The 23597-nt window shown below is 37.7% G+C and overlaps 5 protein-coding genes across 7 annotated transcripts; 2 read left to right on the top strand and 3 right to left on the bottom strand.

Annotated features, from left to right (window-relative positions):
- Positions 1 to 46: 46 nt before the first annotated feature.
- Positions 47 to 1564, top strand: LOC116000819 (protein MOTHER of FT and TFL1-like). The gene is made up of 4 exons (XM_031240662.1): positions 47 to 264; positions 472 to 533; positions 629 to 669; positions 1057 to 1564. The coding sequence occupies exons 1-4, from the start codon at positions 52 to 54 to the stop codon at positions 1281 to 1283; spliced, it is 543 nt and encodes a 180-aa protein (XP_031096522.1). The 5' UTR covers positions 47 to 51; the 3' UTR covers positions 1284 to 1564.
- A 131-nt stretch (positions 1565 to 1695) lies between these two features.
- Positions 1696 to 7645, bottom strand: LOC116028446 (lysine-specific demethylase JMJ25). 3 transcript variants are annotated; one of them, XM_031270173.1, is made up of 14 exons: positions 6762 to 7645; positions 6508 to 6644; positions 5783 to 5885; positions 5567 to 5699; positions 5426 to 5489; positions 4585 to 5326; positions 3699 to 4028; positions 2998 to 3546; positions 2835 to 2907; positions 2669 to 2754; positions 2422 to 2541; positions 2203 to 2350; positions 1963 to 2118; positions 1696 to 1873 (listed from the first exon to the last, which is right to left on the bottom strand). In XM_031270173.1, the coding sequence occupies exons 1-12, from the start codon at positions 7359 to 7361 to the stop codon at positions 2273 to 2275; spliced, it is 3015 nt and encodes a 1004-aa protein (XP_031126033.1). In that variant the 5' UTR covers positions 7362 to 7645; the 3' UTR covers positions 1696 to 1873; positions 1963 to 2118; positions 2203 to 2272. The 3 variants fall into 3 exon arrangements, with proteins under 3 accessions (XP_031126033.1, XP_031126026.1, XP_031126039.1); XM_031270166.1 differs by having other exon boundaries at positions 1696 to 2118; XM_031270179.1 differs by having other exon boundaries at positions 1696 to 2118; positions 4585 to 5323.
- Positions 7646 to 13038: 5393 nt separating this feature from the next.
- Positions 13039 to 20074, bottom strand: LOC116024296 (pentatricopeptide repeat-containing protein At1g11290, chloroplastic). The gene is made up of 2 exons (XM_031265190.1): positions 17550 to 20074; positions 13039 to 13210 (listed from the first exon to the last, which is right to left on the bottom strand). The coding sequence occupies exon 1, from the start codon at positions 19987 to 19989 to the stop codon at positions 17563 to 17565; it is 2427 nt and encodes an 808-aa protein (XP_031121050.1). The 5' UTR covers positions 19990 to 20074; the 3' UTR covers positions 13039 to 13210; positions 17550 to 17562.
- Positions 15575 to 17307, top strand: LOC116024302. The gene has a single exon (XM_031265196.1). The coding sequence runs from the start codon at positions 15626 to 15628 to the stop codon at positions 16877 to 16879; it is 1254 nt and encodes a 417-aa protein (XP_031121056.1). The 5' UTR covers positions 15575 to 15625; the 3' UTR covers positions 16880 to 17307.
- A 764-nt stretch (positions 20075 to 20838) lies between the features above and the next one.
- On the bottom strand, positions 20839 to 22714 carry LOC116015141 (E3 ubiquitin-protein ligase CSU1). Its single transcript, XM_031255160.1, has 2 exons — positions 22358 to 22714; positions 20839 to 21686 (listed from the first exon to the last, which is right to left on the bottom strand). The coding sequence occupies exons 1-2, from the start codon at positions 22594 to 22596 to the stop codon at positions 21011 to 21013; spliced, it is 915 nt and encodes a 304-aa protein (XP_031111020.1). The 5' UTR covers positions 22597 to 22714; the 3' UTR covers positions 20839 to 21010.
- Between the last annotated feature and the right edge of the window lie 883 nt (positions 22715 to 23597).

The following is a 23597-nucleotide window of genomic DNA, read 5'->3' as shown; positions in this document are numbered from 1 at the left end:
CTCTTTTTTCTTATAAACTGTGTCAAACACTGTCCAAGAAACTAACATAGCATGGCCAACGCTAATCCGAGGTCCGTCGATCCGTTGGTGGTCGGAAAAGTGATCGGCGACGTGCTCGACATGTTCGTTCCCGTCGTAGAGTTCACCGTCGATTATGGTTCCAAAAAGATTGCCAATGGCGTTGAGATCACTCCTTCCTTAGCTGCCCAGAAGCCTTCAGTTCACATCAATGGTTCCCCTGCTTCTCCCAATCTTTATACTCTCGTAAGTTTTTTGTCACTTCTTTATACTCTCGTAAGTTTTTTGTCACATTTTTTGTCACTATCTGTGTGCTTAATTAAATCTGAAGCCTAACTGATAAAAAATTGTTTATAGCTTATTGATTCAAAATAAGAAGACAAATAGGCTTTGTAAAAAGAATTCTTTAATTTAATTTATACATTCTTGATGCCTGTAATTCTTTGTTGATAGATTATGGTGGATCCTGATGCTCCTAGTCCCAGTGAACCAACTTTCAGAGAGTGGCTTCATTGGTATAATGATTGTATTAATTAATTAATTTTCTGGAAATTTATTTTTTTAATCAAATTAAATAATTCTTCATTTTCATTTTCTTGTTAAATTTCAGGATCGTTACGGATATTCCAGAGGGATCAGAAGCCTCTAAAGGTTAATAATAATGCTAAAATTCGGTGTAATATATGCCGTATTCGTGGTTGGATTTTAGAGTGCTCAAAATGAGCAACAGCATCGGACTTCAATTTTTAGGGGCTCACCACTTATTTTTTACCTAGCTACTTAAAAAATAAAAAAATTTACAATTAATTCTGATGTACAATTAATTCTAAAACGCATTAGGTTTATTCCAAATCACTTTTCTCTTCTAATAATTAGGACCCAATTAATTGAGTATGACAAAATTATTCTATACATATTAGTTTTAAAGAGTACGCTTAAACTTTTAATAGGACCTTATTTATATTTATAAGAACGAGATCACACAAATTCAAAAATCGATCTAGCAGTATTTAATGGTATTTTGGAATTATATTGCAGGGAGAGAGGTGGTGGAATACATAGGGCCGTCGCCGCCGACCGGAATACATCGGTACGTATTGGCGCTATTCCGGCAGAGGGAGGCCATGCAGGTGCCGCAGAAGCCGCCGGAGGGTCGAGGAAACTTCAGGACTCGCCAGTTCGCCGCCGACAACGGGCTCGGCCTTCCGGTGGTCGCACTCTACTTCAACTCCCAGAAACAATCGGCTACCAACAAGAAGCGCTAGATGATCATCCTCTCACTTTATATATATGTATCGTGTATGTAAATGTAGTGTATTTAAATCCAATTAATCTTCAATTCAGTCATGACTATCATTCATTCTTGTCTTGTTATGTTTCCTATTTATTTGGCCAAACATATCTTAGTTGTGATACGGTGTGCCAATCTGATCCAAATAATGGTATATTTGGAGATGGCTTTGGTCTGATGGGAATGGTACTTCTTCAACTACTAATATTGTAAAAGAAATTTTTAATAATTTGTAATTTCATTTACTTTGTATCATAATACCAAAGGTTTATTTCTTAAGATGCTTTATAGTACAATATAGATCATATGCTTTTCTTTTATTATTACAAAATATTAAATTAAAACACTTATAAATATAACTACAAAATTTGGCCGTGCGATACTAGTTAACTCATTTAAAAGCATGTATAAATGTATTAGCTATAAGACTGTCAAACATTAACTTAAAACGAAATGTTATTTACAGCAAACAATTTACACATGAAAGAAACAAGTAAAGTTGGGGGAAGTATAAGGTTGTTCCATCGTTGCTATTACACAAAAATTGTTGTCAATTATATTTGCCTGTCCAAAACAATGATTTCAGTGAACCCCACAACAACCAAATGCAGAATCACTACAAATTTACTGCCATCATATTTTTTCAGTTTTACCTTGCATGATCACCACCAAGACACAGCCATTCACAGAGATGATGATGATGAAGAAGAAGAAACCAATTACATGAATCAATCAGCCCGGGAACGCCATTTTTTCGTGCACACGGGAATATAAAGAGCTTTTGTGATTTTTCAACACAGGTGCAGACCCTTTATCAAGAATGAATGAAAAGAAATGAGTTTTACTTGTTTACAGTTTACAGACAGTATGAATAAGCCTGAAAAAGGAGTCACCTTTGGCAAATGGCGCGATAGAAGTCTGGGTTCTTCAGGAAAGACGGACGTTTTGGGTTATCAGAACGGTTCAAGAGGGCAATTTTGTAGTTATGTCATGAATTTCTCCAACTGCATCTCGAATCCCACATACAGCCATTTTCTTGACCTGTTTGCGTGTTTTTGTCAAGACACATGACGAAAAGATAATAGCAGAAGTAAGAGTGTCGTGAAACTTGCCTCCATCAGTTTTCTTCGGGCTTTGTGGTGTGCAGGAAGGAGTCGAATTTCATCGCTCAAATGGATGCACTCAGCCGCGTTTTCAGGTGACAGAAAGTTCAAAACAATGTTCACACATGACTGCATATAACATTTTCAAGAATTATACAGACAGAAGACTAATGGTTATGGCCGTTATGCAACACACATACAAGTGTGTGTGTCCAGGAAATGCTCGAGTTCATGTCATGTATAAGATTAGAGCTACCTTAAGTTGTCTAATTTGATATGGACATCCAGCGGGGATGATCACAGCTTCGCCAGGATGTTGGTCGAACGTCCATGGTTGAACATCTAACAAAAATAAACGAGAAATCACTTCAAGAACATGAGCAATGGAACGAAAATGGAGAAAGATCAGGAACTGAAATTACCGAATTCCTCTTTAAGCTTTAGTTTATGATATGCGTCGAGGAAGAAATCTTGATCAAGAATTGGATGCGCAGGCTGTGACAGATTGACCAAAACAGAGATCACAAAGAATCAGTTACATCTCAGATGCTATAAATTTATGGGAATGTTTGTATTGGTAAATACCTGTTTAGAATAGCTGCAAGCAGAGATGAACTCCTTAGAGTGCCTCCTGAGATATTCCAGAAGTTTTGGGACATCTTGTCTGCGGAAAATGTCCCACTGAGCCCCACAAATTGTAGCAGAGTTTTCTGTACCGTGAGTATTGCTGGATTCTAAGCTATCATGAAAGAAATCATCAATGTCCGAGTCTGTTAATCTGTCGACTGATTCAGAGCAGAGTATTGAGCCCTCGGAATCAGATCCCGAGTCACAGTCACTGTCACTTAACAGATTACTGTCGTCAACGCCAAATGTTTGGCCTTTATGTGAGTCAGCAGAATAGAAGGGCACTTTCGCGATAGCATCAGGCAATTGCGCGTGCTCTCCATTCACATCCTGCAAGCCCGATTCTTCAGTATCTTCACTCTGCAGAGATGATTTCCCTCTTTGATCAGTAGAATTGCTTGTACATTCCCTCTGATCTTTAGCGCCAAATGTTTTCATCAAAGTTTTAACTTTACATAGCTGTTCTTTAGATATGGGCGTATCCGTAGCATATGCTAAAATGTTCACCTGAGACCAAAACCAATGAAACACATCATAAATATTTTCAGATCCTTCAAACTAATAATGTGGTGGCATATAAAGATGTTCTTGATTTCAACACCTTAAATTCAATTACTAGGAAAACAAAAAGACCACTGTTCTGGGGAGAATAATCCTACCACATCATAAGACTCGTAGCACAGGTTAGTTGTGAATTCAGTTCGCACCAGCTCTTCGGACCCACCATATGAGATATAGATAGAAGGACCTAAGTCGGGTGATGCCATTTCCCCTGGTAATTTCACCGCTAGGTTAAGGAGACTAGAATTGGGATTCATATACTCCTGAAGTGGCAAAGCTCGTAAGATTTCCAAATAATGCACTGGAAACTGTTCTTCAAATAAATGGGAAGAAAGCCATGCTCTAAACTTTATCATCTGTTGCCTAATAGCTGCATGTGTCTGCCATTGCAATGACCCCATAAAGACCTGCTTTCTGGCAATTTCTACCTGCAAGTATTCAAATGTTCAAATATAGAACATATCGAGCAAAAAGTTATTAGTACCTAGTATCATACTCAAGCTACAGAATAGCTCATAAAAATTAATTTCAAAAGGAAAACAAAATTAGCATTAAATGGATTGGCTGAATCCTGTTAATCTAAAAGGCTAGAAAAGGCTAAGGTCTGCAGTATTACTAGGCGTTCTCGGTGTTGTTGCGTGCAGCAATCAATTCTAGGATACGGCCCCACCAGAAGGGTGTCCGAGAAATGAATTGTTAGCCAATTCTAAGATTAAAAAAAATAGTACTTATTGCTATAAGCCTAAGAAAGGCCATTGACACATGAATGGTCGAGATCAGACTTGTACTTCCAGTACTATAGTCATCATCGTTAGCAACCATCAAAAGGATGCTTCTTCAGTTATAAGAACATTGGTTTTGAAACAAAACATTATAATACTACAGCATAACACTGCACGTTAATTAAAACTTGGCACCAAACGTTAATTAAAACCAGATATATGACGATATAATCTAAGAGTTAATGATAGACAAAATACTGACCTCACACCAGTCCAGGGAATTTGGCGCTTTTGTAGCTTCTTTATTTTTTGGACACTTAGACCTCTTCTCAAGGTAAGTGCAGAACATAAAAACGGGATCCCATGACAATTCTGAAGAACTCCGGAGCACATTTCTTACTATAACAGGATGACCTTTTCCCCAGTGTTTCTGAAAGTTTTCAAAGTCTTCTTCCCAGAGATCCTTCAAAGTGGGGCAATACAGAAAGTTGTCATTTGTATCTAGTCTTTGAGCCAATTCCACAAGCAAATTATTTACCCCGCAATCTTTATGATCACCTTCCTTGCACGGTGAGCATGACCCAGAAGCATCTTTAGTTTCTTCATACTTTTCGTGGCACAATGTCGCTTGGGCACTAATTTCCAGCTCCTTAAACCAATTGCAAGGGAAAAGGCATCTCAAGTGAAGAAACCCACCACTGCAACCACCAGATTCTGTAGGTGGGCAAGATATGCTGCCATCAATGGAAGGTTCCCAGTTACATAACGATATTGAAGATGCAAGTTGCGTCCAGGATGACCTTAGCCTAGAGGTACTAGTCTGCTTCATGCTCACCGTTAACTCATTATCATCATCAACATCAGAAGATTTCCCTCTGCTTGCCCCGTTGGACTTAGAACATTCATATCTTTGTCGAAGCTCCGAGCAACAATTTATGCAAAGTACAAAAGAGCAGTTTAAGCAGCTTCTGTGGTAATCCAGAACGGAAGTCTTACAGTTACTGCTGCTCCACGTTCAATTCCATGGGCCACAAAGACAGCAATGTAGACATTAGAGAGTATTCCTCAACTACAACAAAAGTTTCTAGTAATGGTCAACTTACCAGCAATATAACTTCTTGAGGCCCACTGCAGCCTGCTGTATCTGGACTTCCGAGTTTTCTTTTCCTATTTAACATAGAGCTTAAGACTAGATTCAAAAACAAACATGCACAAAGATGCCAAGGTAAAGTCGGGATTTGCACCTGATATGTTAGCTTCTATCTCCAACTCAATGCTCTGTTCTTGGTTAATCTTTTCCAGCACAGGAAGGAGTGAATGGATAAGATAATAAAGCAGTCGAGTTTTGTTAACCCTTTTCTTGTCCCTATAAAATTCCTGATAAGATCATACATAGGCAGGTGCATCAGCATTAATATACGCTCACCGACACTAAAAATTCAGCATTTTGTAGGACAGACCTTGAAGTTGATAGCCTTTGATTTTGTTTTTGTGCAGATTCTACAGCTGCAGCTCCCACGACATACAGGGCATGCTGCTTTAATCTCCGGCTTCTCAAGGTGCCTAAAGCAACTCAAACATCAGATTTTTACAAGCGATTCCTCTACAAGAAATTGAGGCAACTTTTGTCCCAAAAAGAAATAGTAATAATTGTGGTACCTTAAATGCATCTTGTTCAAAAATAAAAGACGAAAAAGAGAAGGAACAACAAACAGTAAACACCAAGGAATGAACTTTTAGGCTTTTGTCTCATAAATTACAATTTATGGTCATAAAAGAGAGAGTATTTACAAGTACAAGAGGATCTAAATGTTCCTTTTAGCTCCATGCTGCAGTAGTTACTACCCAAAATTTATTTTCAATCCAGATACCGCTCTTTCTAAGTCCAAGAAACATCAAATTTTATGCTTGCATAATAGTATCCACGAAACTCGAATATCAATGAGATAGACTATTAAGCCCCTATTTTTATCATTTCCCTCGCATTGCTCTTTCACTTTCCTCCTTCCATTTAGTTCCAATTCATTATTTCGTATAATGACACTACAAAACTGCAGTAAATTGTCTAAATTGTCAATTCTACACACTAAGACTAGTATGGAGTATCAATTCTGAAGAGTTCACATGGATTATCAAGTAAACATGGAAGCTAAAACAGGACACTGTAGGGGAATGAATCACAAACCGTTCTTTAATGCAATCCATGCAAAAAAATTGCTTCTTGCAACTCAAGCATTTGACGAGAACCCTATAGTTGGTTCTTCTACACCAGTGGCACTTCTTCCTCTTCACTTTCTTCAGATTCTTCGCAAATGGCACAGCCTGCAAGTTCATACAATCAAATTAATGCAATGCATACTACTGACTCAATTACAATGCAGTATCTATGCATACTGACTCTATTACAATGCAGTATCTGTTAAAAAAAAAAATAGAGACCTGCAGTGTGGTGATGGGAGGAGGTTCAATGTTCTTTGACCTAAACTGCCTAGCCGAGAAGGGATCCGCCCCCAATTTGACATCAGAGATGAAACCGCCATTGTTGAGGTTATTGGAAGGTAAATTGGGGATAGCCATTACAGCATTGGGCAATTCACGCATTAATTCCACTGATGCGTCACTCTCGTTCTTGAGCTCCTTCTGTTTCTTCTTCTCCACTTGGCGTTTCAAGAACACCCGAATCAGCTCCAATGGCAAATCCCCTCGCTTCAGCTCCATTCTCTTCAACGCCTCATCCAAAGCCTCGGAAACGCAGCGCTTCCGCTTCGCCGCCGCCTTCAATTTCCTCACCACTTTCAGCGTCTTCTCCCGCCTGGAAACCCCAATTTCGTGGCCCTTATCCGGCGCCTTCTTCATCTTCCTCGCCCGCTCGAATTTCAGCGAGTCCGGGACCTTCTGCTTCATCTGCCGATGCCTCCCCTGCATATAGTGAATGTCGCAGAGCTTCTTCCCCTCCAATACCCGCCGCTTGCACCGCCATTGCCTCCCGTCCGTCCGATTGCACCGGAGATCGTCCGGCAAAGACTCCCCCTCCGACATAGGGTTTTTTCTTCTTCTTTTTCTGTTTTCAGTTTTCAAGAATCCCTCGAGATTTCCTCCCAAAGACTCAATCTTTCGCTGTGGGTAAGCGGTTCAAGATTAGGGTTTTGTGCCCAAGATTAGAAAAACAAAATTACTGGGAAAAAGGGTTTCAAGATTTAAGATTTTCCGTGTTGGATTGGAGTGTGATGAAAGAGGAAGAGTCCTACATTGTCTTGGTTGAGTCACAAGTGGAATCTATTTATCACTGCCACCAATTATGACCCCTCGTTTCTCTGTTGCTTTATTGCATCAAAAACATCTTGCGGTGGGTGGTTAGAAGTTGGTAAATCTCATCTCTGTACATGAACCAGATAATTTAATGATGTTTTTGTTGTAGATTTTACAATGATTCATTGATTTCAGCCCATATAAGTAACAAAAAAATTCACTGAATTCACTGATTTTGATTATTCACCTGTTTATGTTGCTTAGGATGCCACAGCCCACAGTTTAATGTAAAAAGATCATTTCATTAATTCTGTCAAAATTCCCTTTTTGTTCATCCATGTTTTTATTCTCAAAGTTTTGAGCTTTCTACTTGATTGATCACTGAATTTTGGACTGACAATGTCCAATGTCAGTCTGATGATTCAAGATTTGTCTGATTAATTTGCTTTATTCATTGCTATATACTTTGGGGTGTGACAATTTGGGCCCTTTAATGACAATTTGGGTTGATCATACCATAGTACCAAATGGATTAATTTTAATGTTCAATTATTGGCTCTGATACACATTTAAAAAAAAATGCAGGTATTTACTATAAGTCTATAACAGTGGATTTTGAGGTTTTTCATGTGTCTGTTTCTGTGTACATTTTGTTTGTGGGAATGCAGAGTTTTGGGTGTTTTCTTGATTTATGTTTTTTGGATCTTACATGCATATAATGGTAGTATGGTACTATACAGACTGTGAAAGAGGTAAAGAAATTATATATAAACTGACCAAAATAAATTGTTTTTAGCCTGGGATGCTAGTAGCCTAGATAGATTATTGTACTATATGAAACAGTGGGTTGAGTTTTAGCCATGGAGATGCTGCAATGGCTAAGATTGACTTGCATGTGGGGGTGTAGGGCAATAGGATGGGAGAATATAATGGATGACAGATTGATTAAGGAAGATTAGGTTGATGATCATCTCAGGAATCATGCAATGTTTTCTTCTTGATTATTCGGATGATTTGACATCGTGTACAAGATTTGGTATCGAGTTTTGAGTAAGAAGTGGGGGATTTTTAATGGTGTTTGTGAAATTAGGTATATGTAAAGTCTGACCACCATAGTTTATAACCTATATGCAGCATTAAAACAGCCAAATGCATGTGAAATTTGCATGGCTTCATCTTATGTGTGCTCAAATGCTTGGCTACTTAGAACACATTATATTTAGTAAGAAGATACATTTTTTGGGGAGGAAAGGTACATTTTTTAAGGAAAAATTTGGAAGGCATGACAACAGAATTTTTGTCTATTGGCTGCATGCCTCCATTGACCCTATTTGATAAGTAAAAAGGAATAAAAAATGAATCTAATACCCCGTATGTAATTGATTACCTTGTTTGATATTCACAAGTTCATTTCAAATGTTGCAGTCAATTTCAATATTAAAATTGCACAAATTAATCTTTTTAAAATTTGTAGTACTACTGATTCTGTTACAATTAGTACAATTAATCTTTTTAAAATTTAGTACAATTATTATGTGTTTTGACTTAAAAACACAACTTACATTATAGAAGTTCACAGTTTCAATACTAAAAATACTCAATTCAATTTTGTTTAGGACTAGCGTTCACCTTGCAAGGTGAACCTGGTCCATGGTATAACAACTGGAGTGCTGGTTAGGGCAAATTATAATGTGGATCCAGATTCAAAATACACAATTTACATACTGAATATTCACAATTTGTATGCTGAATGTTCACAACTATATATAAATTATTATGAACATTCCATATGTAAATTGTGATGGTTTACCTTATAGGTAGACCCGGTCCATAGTATAACTATTGGCATGTGAGTGGATAATTCAGGAGTGGGCTTGGGTTCTTGGTCCAACATCTTTTTCTCTGGCCCAACAGGTGAATTTGCAGTCCAGTATTATATGGGCTTCATATAGGCACAAGCAGCCTGCCTACACTGATTTTTTCAATAATCTCTCAAAATTGATCATTTTCTTATGGGGCAACCATGAAGATTGGTTCCACACTATCTCACAAGAGTTTCATATTTCTTATATAATTTCATATACTTTATTGCTGGAAAAGAGTAAAACGGTGACAATCTTCAATACTTGAGATGCTTTTAGTTTATTTCAAATGGGATTTTAGATTCTATAAATCAAATTATTTAAGATATGTGTATAGGGACTAGGGAGTAAAATGAGATTGCCAAAATATTAGCAGGAAAATCAGTTTGGTTGGCGTGATAAGTCGTGCACTCTTATCCCTTAAAAGAGGTCGGGAGTTCGAACCCCCTCTCGTATCGAAAAATCAATATGGCCAGCACTTTGCCCCTTGGATTGATCCAGATCGAAGGTATGATACGGGGTGTCTCTTATAGTTAGGATATGCTCAAGACATCTCGTAATGACCCTACACTATAAAAATCATGTACAACATGCTCAACTAAAACAATAATGACAAGAATCGAGTTACGTCTTTGACTTTCAAATATAATAATTATGTTTCAACCAGGAAACCATCTTTTTGGCCAGCTAGCATTCTTCTTGGCTGTGACCCTGTGAGGGAATTGGCATGGAGTTATATAATGAGTACTGGCAGTGATTCTGTGAAGTTCTTTTGGGCTGGAAATGTACTGATTTTTATCTCTATTCTCTGCCCAACCTTAGCTTTGATTTGATTCTCTATTCTTTATGTCAAACATTGTATATAAAATTCTTTGTATCAATAAAACTTTCACCGTTTTAAAGAAAAAAAAAATATATAGTTAAAAGATGAAAAATGAATAGATAGATCATAGATGGCAATTGATAGTGCAAATTAGGTTGGAAGTAGTGATTTGTGTTCACACTATATTGAGAGATTAGAGAGTATTCAAGTACACTAGTTAATTAGAATGGGTGTGACACTGTGACGTTCTATGTGAGCTTGAATGACTATTTATCTTGAATCCAAGTTAACTAATTTTTTTTTTAATGAGGAAAATCCGCAATCACTATTGTATAATAGTTTGATATACAAACTATTCTTGTAAACTGCATCAGAAAGACCAAGACCGAGACCAAGAAAGTATTAATAAAAATTAAATTCATTACCTTTAGGCATGAAAATCATGTCTCATCTATCTATTTGATCACCCTTTCGAAACTTTGTAACACCAATTATTAGTCTGAGACTAACCAACTATTTTCGTTATTGAACCAATTGAGTTACTTAATAACTCCACGAGGCCCCATACACAACTAAAAAATCAACTTTTCCAATTCACTTCATCAAGAAAATCCCAAACATATATTTTTGGTCACTAGCTAACAAAAAGATGATAACAAATTGGGAAGTAAGAATAAACTTTTGTAACATGATATTTCATATTATTTTTTACAAGATCATATAACTCAATTGCGTTTCATGTCATTATCGTGACGAATGTAGAAATAAAGTGGGCAAGTGGGAAGCAAAGGGGCAATGACCACCACATACAAATTGTTGTTTGATCCGACAAGTCCCTGTCCTAAAAGTGTTCTTAGCCACCGACCACCTAGTCACTGAAAACGAAAGATTCCCTTAATCATTTTCCAACTTGCTTTCCAAATTTTAAATTAAAATTAAAACCAAAATTAAAATTAAGTTAAATAATATATATATATATATATATATATATATATATATATATATATATATATATATATATATTAAATACTTGAGTGATCTCAATTTCGCCGAATTAATTCTAAATCCATAGGATCCCGTCCCTAGAGTCACTGCAAAAATAAATAATATACGGAATACTTTTTTATAATTCAAATTTCGCGGTATCACCATTCATCAGACTATATCATGTATCTCATAAATTAAACCGTCTCAAAGTCCATGAAGAAAGTAAATTTCAAGTTATACAATGGCTCATTAAGTTTGTAGTGAGTCCGAGCGCCCACCTTATTACTAGAAGCAAGACTAAATGTTAATTAGTCAATCACTTAAGTTATCATAGCAAGATAATAAAATTATATATTTACCTGGAATAAAGAATTATATCTGAACCGCCATTGATGTCACCAGTACCACCCCATTCTATTTTTGTCCATTGATTTTAGGTGTAGCAGTAGTTTTCAGGTTAGGAGAGTTAAGTGAAATTAAAATAACTTTTTGTGATGCAAAAGATTGAGAATAACAATTGAGGGGTTGCATTTAAATAAATTGAAAGATATGTTTTTAGTTTGTTTTTATGCTATATTAAAGTAAGTGTTTTATAGTGTACTTAGTCGGAAAAAATATATTTATTTATTCGTGACATAAATAACATGGTTGAGATAGAGTTTTCCAAATAACCTAAGGTTGAAAATTAAAATTTGTTCAATTATAATTTTTGCCAACAAAAAAATAAATGGACATTTGTCAAAAGGAAAAATGACACTTTTCATCCCTACTCCTATGTAATAGCCTGAAATTTAAATACAAGAATTATGCACATTCCACTCAACTAGCTACCCCTTTTAGAGAAAATAAATAACACTTTTCGTGATTGAATTATAAGAAATTAATAATTTTTTGTCCTTCAATTATACCATTATTGCTTTTAATAACATATTCCTAATAACCTAATCATGTTATTGATTTTTCACCCATGCATGACACTTTGATTTACAGGAAAACCTATAGTCACTACTTAAATGTGAGCTTTGTGTAAAGCCGGTCTTATGATCTTAGTTGGCAAAAAAAAAAATATAAGAAAACCAGTTCAAATTAAGAAGGTGAATAGGCGAGAGAAATTTTAAACCTTGTAATTAATAACTCAAATTTTTTCAATCTGAACCAACTATACCATATAATTGTTAAAATTATATATGAGACATCTTTATCTTTATTGGCTGGTTGAGACTTGAGATCATTATTTTCTAAAATATTCGTAATTGAAGCAAATTCGTCCATCTGATCTGATGGCTTGGAATTGATTTTTTTTTTTTTTGGTTGTGTTTTATTGGATATAATTGGAAGCCACGTCGTTCGCCTCACCGCCACGCCTGACAAACTTGCCACCCCAAACTTCAACGTCAACTCTCACCTTTAAACATATTTTTTTTTTCTTCTTTTTTTTGTTTTCTTTGCAGCAGATTAGAATCAANGCCACGTCGTTCGCCTCACCGCCACGCCTGACAAACTTGCCACCCCAAACTTCAACGTCAACTCTCACCTTTAAACATATTTTTTTTTTCTTCTTTTTTTTGTTTTCTTTGCAGCAGATTAGAATCAAGCTATTGGTTTTGCTGCATTTGTTTACATTCTACTCATTATCTTTGTCCTTTATTACTTGAATATATTCTTATATTATCTTCAGAAAAAAAAAAAAAAAGAAGATAAATAGCATTTCTGGTCATTCAATTGTGACTAAAATGCAAATATATTTAATTATTTGAAATGTAAATACAATCCTTCATTTATTATTAAAGTGACAAATTTAATCCTTTAAAAATTAAATCAGTCATTAATATGTCACTTAATAATAAAGAAGTGGCTGATTTGGTCTTTTATATCTTATTTTAGCATATTGTATTTTTAATGTTGAAATAGAATTTAACATGAAGAGATCAGAATAGAAGGCCGGGTCACCGTCAATGGATTTTCACCTAAAAAGGATTTTATCATTAGAAAGTAAAAATAAAAATAAAAATCATAATCAAAGAGGCAAATGAAACACATGGATTATCATCCAAAATTAAAAGGGAGATAATAGATAACGCAGTAGCATATTCCAAAATTATTTTTGTATGCCTTCACTGGCAGGGCATCCAACAATGGAAAGGCCCATAATTAATTAATAAATAAATAAAGAAATAAATAAAATATATATATATATATATATATATATATATATATATATATATATATATATATATATATATATATATATATATTCCGGTTTATATGGTTTTAATTTTTAAAATTCAATGAATTAATAATAAATAAAAATATATTATAAATTATATTTAAAATGTAATAGGAAAATTTGTACTTCTGTGAGTTATTATAGAGTAATAGCATATTAGTTTTTAGAGTTAATACCACAAATGGTCCTCAAACTATTGGGGTAGTACTTGTTTTAGTCCTCGACTTTCAATTCGACCACAAATGGTCCTCTGACTTTTATTTTTGACCACAAATAGTCTTCTGTTAAAATTTCTGTTAAATAGGTGTTAAATCTAGGGGTAATATCGTCAAATTGATTAATATTATTATGATTACTTCTTTTTGATAATTATATGACAACATAATTAATTTCAAGCATTAATAAACATTAAGTTAATAAATATAAAAACAAAATGGACGTGACAAATTACATAAATGAACAAATTAAATAAAAATCCATGATTAATGTCCGCAATTTCTAATTGATTAATTATATTAATTCAACGGTGACGGCCTTCAGTTATGTCCCAAACAAAATGTTTGATCGATTAATGAAGAGTGAAAACTATTAATATCGGCCATGTATGAACAACCATGAAAATAATGGAAGCAAGGTTTTTGAAAAAAAAAATTCCATTTTAATCTGTTCGTTAAATTAAAACAGATAGCTCTAATATTAAATCTTCATTTTGTACGCATAATTATGAGATATAAGGTGCATTATTTTTTATTTAGGAGTATTTATATTTGTTAATTGTTTCAATTATGCTTGTTGGTGAAAAATTCTAAACATTTTTGTTTTATGACCATTATATATATCAATTTGACGATAATACCCCTAGATTTAACACATATTTAACAGAAATTTTAATGGAGGACTATTTGTGGTCAAAAATGAAAGTCAGGGGACCATTTGTGGTCGAATTGAAAGTCAAGGACTAAACGGAGTACTACCCCAATAGTCAGAGGACCATTTGTGATATTAACTCTAGTTTTTATGTTATATAAGCATCATCAATTTTTGTCCTCAGGTTATTAGGAAATTGGAAGTAGCATTTTGCCATTTTGGCCTTTCCATTCACGAGTTTATTAAAGTTTAGTGTTCCTCTTCAGAAATTATAGTTAACCAATACTAATAATGAAATTTTAACACTTATTTTATTCCTCCATCATATCAAAATTGTACTCAAACTTAACGACTTAGTAACCATAAACTTATATCACTAACCTCTATTACACCAATTTATTTTTCTAGTGATCGAGGTGAAGTGTTATGCATTTCAATAGAAAGTGAAATTTCATTACTAGTCTTAATTAGCTAGAGTTTTTTTAATAATCAAAATATCGTATTGTATGTATAACTCAGTGATTAAATTTACTATTAGTTTATAACTTGATAATCAAAAGTAGAATTTATTATTTTATCACGCAGTGTTGTAAAAATTCCACCTAGACGCCAATTAATCGCCACTTAGGCGCTAGGCGCCGGTCGATCGTCTACCGAATCACCTTAATCGGTGGTTTAGGCGGTCAGCCGGTTAGGTGGCTAACTAGACCGCCTAAGCATCGCATAGGCCGCTTAGATGCTGACCGCCTAGGCCTCCTAGGCACCAACTAGACGTCCTAGGCACCGACTAGGCCGCCTAGTCGGCCGATTAACTATTATTTTTTTTTATGGGTTCTTCCACTCAAAACAATATCGTTTTGAGCAAAATAACTCTAAATTGTTAAAAGTCTAGATATTTTTTAGGTTAATATTTAATATTTTAGTATTAATTATTAAAGTATTATATAGTTTATAATTATTAGTCTTTAAAAAATTAAAAATACTTACACAAATTTAAAAGAAAAAATACACAGAAGCCTAAGTGCCGAATAATCTGCCTAGTCGCCCTAGGCATTAGACCCTCTCCGAGAGTCCCAAAAGGGCTTAGAGATTTTTTCAACCATAATTTAATGAGTTGAGGTTTGACTAATGGCTTTGTGGAATCATAGTTGATTATGTTCAAATATTTCCATGGTCCAAATTTACGCTAATAGGCAATAGGCTTCTTTTATCATTATATAAATAGATACATATATGTATACATACCCAGCTATATTGTATATTCTTGATTCTCAATATTATTGCAGTCATGGCGGCACGCTACGCAGCTATGGAGTTGGACTCCAACGCCGGCGACTCCGTGGCTTCGACGCCGCGATCGGAGCACCACCAAAACCTCGCCGCCGATGATGGCGTCTCCATTCAGCAGCTGCCACGCGTCCGCTTCATGTGCAGTTTCGGCGGGAAGATCCTTCCCCGCCCGCACGACAATCAGCTCCGCTACGTCGGCGGCGACACGCGCATCGTCGCGTTGAACCGCCACGCGTCTTTCGCGTCGCTCCTGGTTAAGCTCTCCAAGCTCGCCGGCACGGCGAGCGTGGTCGTGAAGTACCAGCTCCCGAACGAGGATCTCGACTCGTTGATTACGGTCACGACGGACGAGGACGTGGAGAATATGATGGACGAGTATGACCGCGTGGCGCAGACTCACAAGGCGGCGCGTCTGCGGCTTTTTCTATTTCCGACCGACGCGGATTCCAGGGCGAGCACGATTAACTCGATTCTCGACGGGTCGGCTAAGCGGGAGCACTGGTTTGTGGACGCGCTGAATGGCGGGTCGGGTCCGGGTTTGGAGCGGGGGCGGTCGGAGGCGTCGTCGATTGTGTCGGAAGTGCCGGATTATTTGTTCGGGTTGGAGAACGCCGACGAGCCGCCGCTTTCCCGGATGAAGAACAACAACAACAAGCATCTTTTCCACGAGACCGCCTCGAATTCGGAACCGGGTTCGCCCGCCCCGGCCGTTTCTTCTTCCCCGTTCTGCTCCACGTCATCGGCGCTGGCCACTCCTAACGTCGCCGTCATGCCGGATCTCCCGCCGGTGAAAACAAAGCCCGATCAACAGCTTCCCAGAGCAACGTCGATTGAGACGACCACGGGCGAGAACCCGAATCCGGGTCCGCCCCAGCAACCCGGGTATCCGGGTAGCCCGTATTGGCATTACCCGGGACCACAAGTTCAACCAATGCCCATTTATTACGTCCCCGGAGTTGGACCCGTTCAGGCCGCCGCTGGCAGCCACCCGCCGCATCCAATTCCTCAACGAGGTCAATACGTTCAACCCTTTCAGGTCATTCCGGGTCAAGTACCCGTCGGGCTTCCCCAACAAGTTTCAAGTATAGGCCCAGTTTATGGTGGCATGAGGCCTGTTATGAGTCTGGAAAGCCATGAAATAAACCAAGCTGTTCTTTATGGGGCCAGAAATGGTGGAACAGTTCCGGGCTATTCCAGCGCCGGCGGGGAAGAAATGGAAGGAAAAGTGGGTCGGGTCCCCCATCCAGGCTAGAGAATATAATCCTCCATCATTGTTGACAACTATGTGAAATATTAGCAGTATTTGGGTACAAAATAATGTAATATGAGGTGTTTCTTTTCAATTCATTAATGGAGTGAGTGTGTATAAGATTCTGAAGGATTAATATGTCCCCCAGCAAGTTATAGGAAAAACTTCAAGGTACAGATCAGAGTATTATCTGGAGTACAATTAATATCGAGAAATCAGGTTGGTGACAATTTGTGTAATCCGGAGGATTAGTTCAAATTGTATGCTTATACTTTTTCATAAAGTTGTTTACATGATTCATGTTTTAAAGAGTGTCAGTCGTAATTTAATAATTCATTGAGTCTTGTAAAGTGTAAAAAGCTCTCTTGTTCGATGGTGAAAAAGTATATTGGGCGTGGCCTTACAGAGTAAAAGTTGTGTTATTTACTCAATTATTATTATTATTATTATTATTATTATATGTTGTTAATTTTGCAAACTATTTTGAATAGTCCAAAGAGTAGCAACTCGTGCTGATACTCTCTGGAGGCTATTAAGATCATACGAGTCTACATTCTTGCTTTATAAACTTATAAATGAATATATAGAACAGTTGTAATATGTAAATTTGAGAATGCAGAATGATGATACAGAAACTCAGAAAGTGCTGCAGCTATAAAGAAATGAATGGTACCTGCCATGGAAGATCACCAGTAATCACCACAAGAACAGGTTCCATTCTTGAAATGGTGGAACCGGTGCATATCACGGACGATAATTTCTCTCTGAGTAACGAGAGAGATGAATTTCGTTGCAGTATGGCAGTCGCTGCAAACCCGAAGATTTTTCCTGATATGGATAGCGGTACCAGGGCTGGTGTTCAGAAGACTGAATGCAATAGCGAGCTTTTCGCTATGGGTGCTGACGAGCTGCTCCTGAACATCGTCTTCAACATCGTGGAATGAATCTGTAACGGGGGTGTACCCAGCGGCTTTGATCTTTTTGAGCAGAGTTTCGAGATATGCATAGATCTGTTTGGATTGGGGGTGGGTTGTGCTGCCAGAGTAGAACGAATGGACCTCGTTTCTCAAATCGACTAGGCTGCAGCCGGGGGTTTTGCGAATCCCTTTCTTCTCCATCAGGGTTCTGACTTTAGCCACTTTGTTCCACATTGAAGCCGAGGCGTATATGTTAGCGAGCAAAACATGGTATCCACCGTCGTCAGGGTGCAGCTCGAATAGTCTGTCTGCAGCCTTCTCCCCGAGCTCGATGTTCTTGTGGATCCTGCAAGCGCCCAGCATTGCACCGAAGACGTTGATCTCAGGCTCAACGGGCATGTTATTGATGAAGTCCCAAGCTTCGTTGAGCCTACCAGCTCGACCAAGGAGATCAACCATGGCACCGTAGTGGTCCATTGAGGGATGTATGCCATATTCTTCCTGCATCACATCGAAGTAATGCTGCCCCCTCTCTACAAACCCCGAGTGGCTGCAAGCCGAGATGATGCATAAGAATGTTATGTCGTTAGGCTCTATGGAGCTCCCGCGCATATCCTCAAACAACTCGACAGCTTCCTTCCCAAATCCGTGTGTGCCATATCCATCCACCATAACATTCCAAGTCGTCACATGCCTATCCTCCATCGCGTCAAACAGCCTTCTCGCGGTGTAAACTGCTCCACATTTCGCGTACATGTCCACGAGGGCAGTCATCACAAACACATTCTTGTCCAGACAAGTTCTCACAGCAAATCCATGGATCCACTTGGCCTGGCGCAGTACTGATAACTCTGCAAGCGCTGTAGCCACGCTAACCAGCGTGAACGAATCAGGTCTGATGTTATTCAGTTGCATTTTGCAGAAAAGACTCAAGGCTTGCATTACCTGCCCATTTTGCGCGAGGCCCAAGATCATCGCGTTCCAAGTCACAAGCGTCTTTCTGGGTAAAGTTTCGAACAATCCAGCAGCAATATCGACTGCCTTGCATTTACTGTACATTGCAATCAAAGAATTGACAACCGAAACGTCTGAAGCAAGGCCTAACCGATCAATCAGTTCATGAATTCTTCGCCCACGCTCAAGGCTCCCCGAATCAGCACAAGCATGTAGAGCAGCCATGACAGTAACATTAGTAGGTCTCAATCCTTCATCCAACATCTTTTCAAACAACATTAGAGCTTCATCCGAGTTCCCACTTTGCGCGTACCCATCGATCATAGCATTCCACGAAACAACACTCCGAAGCTCCATCTTGTCAAAGACCAACTTTGCAGCATCCACTGAATCACATTTTGCATACATGTCCACCAAGGCAGTTGAAACATTCACAGAAGATTCCAACCCATTCCTCACAACATACCCGTGTATCGATTTCCCAATCCTCAAGGCTCCAGTAGCAGCACAGGCAGGCAAAATCGAAACAAGCGTAACAAAATCAGGCCTAAGTGAAGTTTCCCTATGCATCCTCACAACCAATTCCAACGCTCTCTTAGGCATCCCGTTTTGCACAAACCCAGCAATAACCGTGTTCCAAGACACTATATCCCTCTCAGGCATTCTCTCGAACATCTTGTGCGCATCCTCAACCAGCCTACATTTCGCGTAGAGACTTACAACACTGGTCATTGCGAACCGATCGCTCGAAAACCCGTTCAGAATCAACTGCCCGTGTATCTGTTTGCCCTTCTGAATATCAGAATTGTCGGCGCAAGCTTTTAGCAAATATGTTAAGTTATATACAACGGGAGTGACATTGTCGGATCTCATACGAGAGTAGAACGAGAAGGAAGAGTCTAAAGAGGAGTGATGGATATGTCCTTTGAGCATAGTGTGATACAGAGCATCCTGTTTGGGATTAATGGGTTCGAAGACCTTGGCGGCCTCGTTTAAGCTGCCGTATTTAGAGAATAGACTTACGAGCTTGGTTTGGAAGAGGAGCTCGTTGTAGAGGCCGTTTTTTATCACGACTGGGAGCATTTGCCGGAGCTCTTTCACGGAGGTGCAGAGCTCCAGGAGGATTGCGGCTGGGTGCGTGTATACATGGGCTGGGATGTGGGTCCTTGGGGCAAGAGACGGCGGCAACGGTGGCGGCGTCGCTTGTGCGGTGGAAGTGGTGGTCAGTAACTGGAAACTCATTTAGATTGCTTCTCCGCCACCGTGATGTACATACAGAAGATGATTCTTGTACCCACTGTTTAGCCGCTACCATTTAAATTGTGAAATTCTACTCTATTTACAAGATAGAAAGGTTTTTTGGATTGGCAATTCTTGATATTTTACTAAATTGGTCTAGTTGTCCCTCCCATTGGATGAGTTCGAGCCTCAATAGAAATGATATTGACTCTTTGTATAGTTATGAACAGATACAACATTCTTTGTGTAGTTATGACAACCTCAGCTGTGTAGTTATGAACAAATACAACCTCATTCGCTGATCACAATCGAACGATGCCTGGAGGCACAATTCTTAACATCTGAGCCTAGAGTCGAGCCCCAAATTATTATATGGACCATAGTCCAAATTATTATAAGGACCATAGTCTAACGATGCCTGGAGGCACAATTCTTAACATATGAGCCTAGAATCGAGCCCCAAATTATTATATGGACCATAGTCCAAATTATTATAAGGACCATAGTCTATGCAGTGCTGTGTAAATCGTAACAAAAAGGTACATTTTTAATATACTAATAATACATTATTTGTATACGGAATGTTCATTATACAAAATAATACACTTTTAGTACTCAAATAATATATTTTTTTTAAATATAATATATATTTTAATATACTAAAAATATATTATTTATGTACTGAATGTATATTATTTGATAGTATAGTCCACACAGTTGTGTTGGCCAATAATAACTGTCCACAATCTTGTCAGGTCAAGGTCTGGGTGCAAGGGAATTTCTCTTTTTGTGGACAAGATAAAATTGTGATGAGAAACAGATATGATCCAAGACTGCAATATGTTATCTATATTTCAACAGTCAAAAATGGCATCACAAATTGAACAGGCAAATGCATTAACATCTGGAAACGCAAGAATTCGTAGTTGGTATGAATATATCTTGAAACACATAAACTTATGTTACAGCAAAAGCCAAAAGGGAGCTCTAATTTTAACAATGGCAACACCACCATACTGTAGTATCAAGTCTTCATTGCAGGCCTCACTAGGCCTAATCCAGATCCGCTTCCCAAATGCTTGAAGTCCTTTGCTTCAAGATTATCTCCATGAGCAGCAAACCCAGTTCCTCCTTTCTCCAGGTTCACTACATTCCTGTCTTTACACGGCCTGTCACACACCAAACAGACCTTGTCCGCTACAACAAATTTGTTCGCACACTTTTTGCAGAAGACGTGGCCGCATGTATTTATGGCTACGAGAGCCAGAGTGTTGGTTAGAGTGACCTTACAGCTTGGACAGATGTAGGACTTGTCGAGAGAGCTGGTTTTCTTCTGCTCACTGGTATCCTCTGTGAAGTGTATAGAGAACAGGTTTTTCAGCTTGAGCTTCTCTTTTCCTTCGGGACAAACCGTGCTCGTGGATGGGGCATCAACTTTTACCGGAGCTTCAGGCGTGGCAGAAGGCAGCCAAAACGCTTTCATTGTCCGTAGTGCCTCCTCCTCGTAGGAAGTCGCCTTCACACTGTTAGCCCCGTGAAATCCATTCTTGTCTACGCTGTAGCTTTTATCGTTATACTGGGGCACCGCACCATGGTTTTGTTGATCAAAAGCATCAATCTCCCTAGCCTTCTGCAGCATCAGTCTCTCTTCCGCCTCTTCGTTTTCTTGCTTCTGCTGAGCAGCATGTGCTGCAGACTTTCTGCAAGATCAAGCCACAACATTTTTCTTAAAAATTCAACTAAACAGCAGAGCAACAAGATGATCACAAGACGATTAAGAGTTTCAGGAGTCAAATAAAATCACTACAGCACCAGACTGAGCCCCCGGTGTTTTTATATGGTCAAAACACAGATGGCCAACGAAGCTTATTAAATCTAACTACAGAGTAATTAATGCCCATTTTACATGTTCAAAAAAGATTATAGATTTTACAATATCTTTTGAGTTTCTTCCAAAAGATTAAAGATTAACTACAGAGTAATTAATCCCCATTCTACAGAGTAATAACTTCGAGTTGATTACATAATCATAAATCAAAATAACAATATTACATCATCATCATAAGCTTTCTAAAATAGGAGCATTATCTAACCATATCAGTGTAAAACCATAGCTTATTTGAATGCAGAGAAGTACAAATAATAGTTATCTGACATCAAACATTCTGAGATATTCAACAATCTAGAAATTTAGACAATTTCTCCATAAACCCAATTTAAAACATTTAGTAAACCCTAATCCCAAAACATAGTACCATCCAACTTCCAAAGTCAGCTGCTTTCTGTGTACTTGAGAAAACAACTAAACATCGAGTTGAAATAACTTGAATTTACTGAATCAAACCCTAATTGAGGTGCATAAAGTTAGTACCTTTGAATGTCTTTCTTCTGGGCCAAGATGCATTCGAGTATGCACTCTTTGCAGAAGACGTGACCTTTTTGGCAGCACAAAGGGTCGATGAATGGCTTCAAACAGAGACAGCAAACGTCGAAGGGCTTGATGGAGTCCTTGCCGAGCCGCTCCTTCTGCGTTCCATATCCGAGCTTTCGCTTCTCGTCGTAGGTGAAAAAGGCGAGATCGTTATTGTTCTTCGAGTGTCTCTGAGGCATGTTTGGGTGGAGGAAAAGATTGGAATGAAGGTGGATTGATTTCGTATAAAAACTCTGTTGAGATTTGAGAAGATGAGAAGGAGGAAGATTCGATCAGATTTGAAAAAGCCCTAGAAATAGTTATATGGATTTCGGGTTTTCACTGGAGCGTGATTATTTATTTATTTATTTATTATTTTTTATACATTATCTCAGCTAAACTAATGCTACTCCCAAAACAATTAAGATAAAATAGTGTAATTGAATTCTAAAATTACTTACTCCGTATTTAATAAGTTTTTTTTTTTTGAGTATAGTTCTATGTTTTTAATAAATATTATTTTTAAAACACTAATTCAAATTCTAATTAAAAAAATATATTTAAATAAATTCGAGGGTGGCGTGGGAGCAGAGTGGTGGGTTATACGTGTCAGTGCACGGGCCAACCTATATAACTCGCCACCCCACAGGTTAGACGGGCCGAGTTAGAAAAACCTCTAATCCAACTTGTCTAAGAGCATGCCTAGCTCAGCCGATCTAGCCCTATTTTGACAACTCTAAGGATGTGGATTGGTTTTTTTTTTTTTTTTTAATAATTATTTTTTATATTTAAATTTTAAAAACAATTAAATAAAATAATTTATTAAATGTTAACAACAGTTAGAAAACCAATCATTTTTAACAAAATTGTATGATTTTAGCTTGTTTGCGAAGTTATTTGCATTTTCGTGTGTAGTTTAGTGGCTAATTTATACAAATGCTTGTGATTAGAGAAGTTCACTGTCAATATCTAATAATATGCACTAACAAGCAAATCTTACTCACTCCTGTGTAATAGCCTACAAATCACAAAGGAAGCAAAGAGCTGAGAAATAAATCTTACTATGCACACCTTATATTATGGGCGTATTATTAAGAATCGAAGTCTTGATCTATAATACAATCATATTATATCCAATTTGAAATTAACATATGTAACACTACAGTATAACAATAAGTAAGAGATCATAGGTTTGATTTCC

Source organism: Ipomoea triloba, chromosome 1 (assembly GCF_003576645.1).
Source record: "Ipomoea triloba cultivar NCNSP0323 chromosome 1, ASM357664v1".
Classification (NCBI taxonomy): domain Eukaryota; kingdom Viridiplantae; phylum Streptophyta; class Magnoliopsida; order Solanales; family Convolvulaceae; genus Ipomoea; species Ipomoea triloba.
Note: the sequence above shows the minus strand (reverse complement) of the source record. Positions and strands in the feature narration are given on the sequence as shown.

Coding starts and splice junctions, on each gene's coding strand:
- LOC116000819 (XM_031240662.1), top strand. CDS start 52: ATGGCCAACGCTAATCCGAGGTCCGTCGATCCGTTGGTGGTCGGAAAA. Junction 265..471: donor CTCCCAATCTTTATACTCTC/GTAAGTTTTTTG, acceptor CTTTGTTGATAG/ATTATGGTGGATCCTGATGC. Junction 534..628: donor TTCAGAGAGTGGCTTCATTG/GTATAATGATTG, acceptor GTTAAATTTCAG/GATCGTTACGGATATTCCAG.
- LOC116028446 (XM_031270166.1), bottom strand. CDS start 7,361: ATGTCGGAGGGGGAGTCTTTGCCGGACGATCTCCGGTGCAATCGGACG. Junction 2,542..2,668: donor ATCAAATTAGACAACTTAAG/GTAGCTCTAATC, acceptor TGTTATATGCAG/TCATGTGTGAACATTGTTTT. Junction 2,351..2,421: donor CCCGAAGAAAACTGATGGAG/GCAAGTTTCACG, acceptor ACACGCAAACAG/GTCAAGAAAATGGCTGTATG.
- LOC116024302 (XM_031265196.1), top strand. CDS start 15,626: ATGGCGGCACGCTACGCAGCTATGGAGTTGGACTCCAACGCCGGCGAC.
- LOC116024296 (XM_031265190.1), bottom strand. CDS start 19,989: ATGAGTTTCCAGTTACTGACCACCACTTCCACCGCACAAGCGACGCCG.
- LOC116015141 (XM_031255160.1), bottom strand. CDS start 22,596: ATGCCTCAGAGACACTCGAAGAACAATAACGATCTCGCCTTTTTCACC. Junction 21,687..22,357: donor CAGAAGAAAGACATTCAAAG/GTACTAACTTTA, acceptor TTGATCTTGCAG/AAAGTCTGCAGCACATGCTG.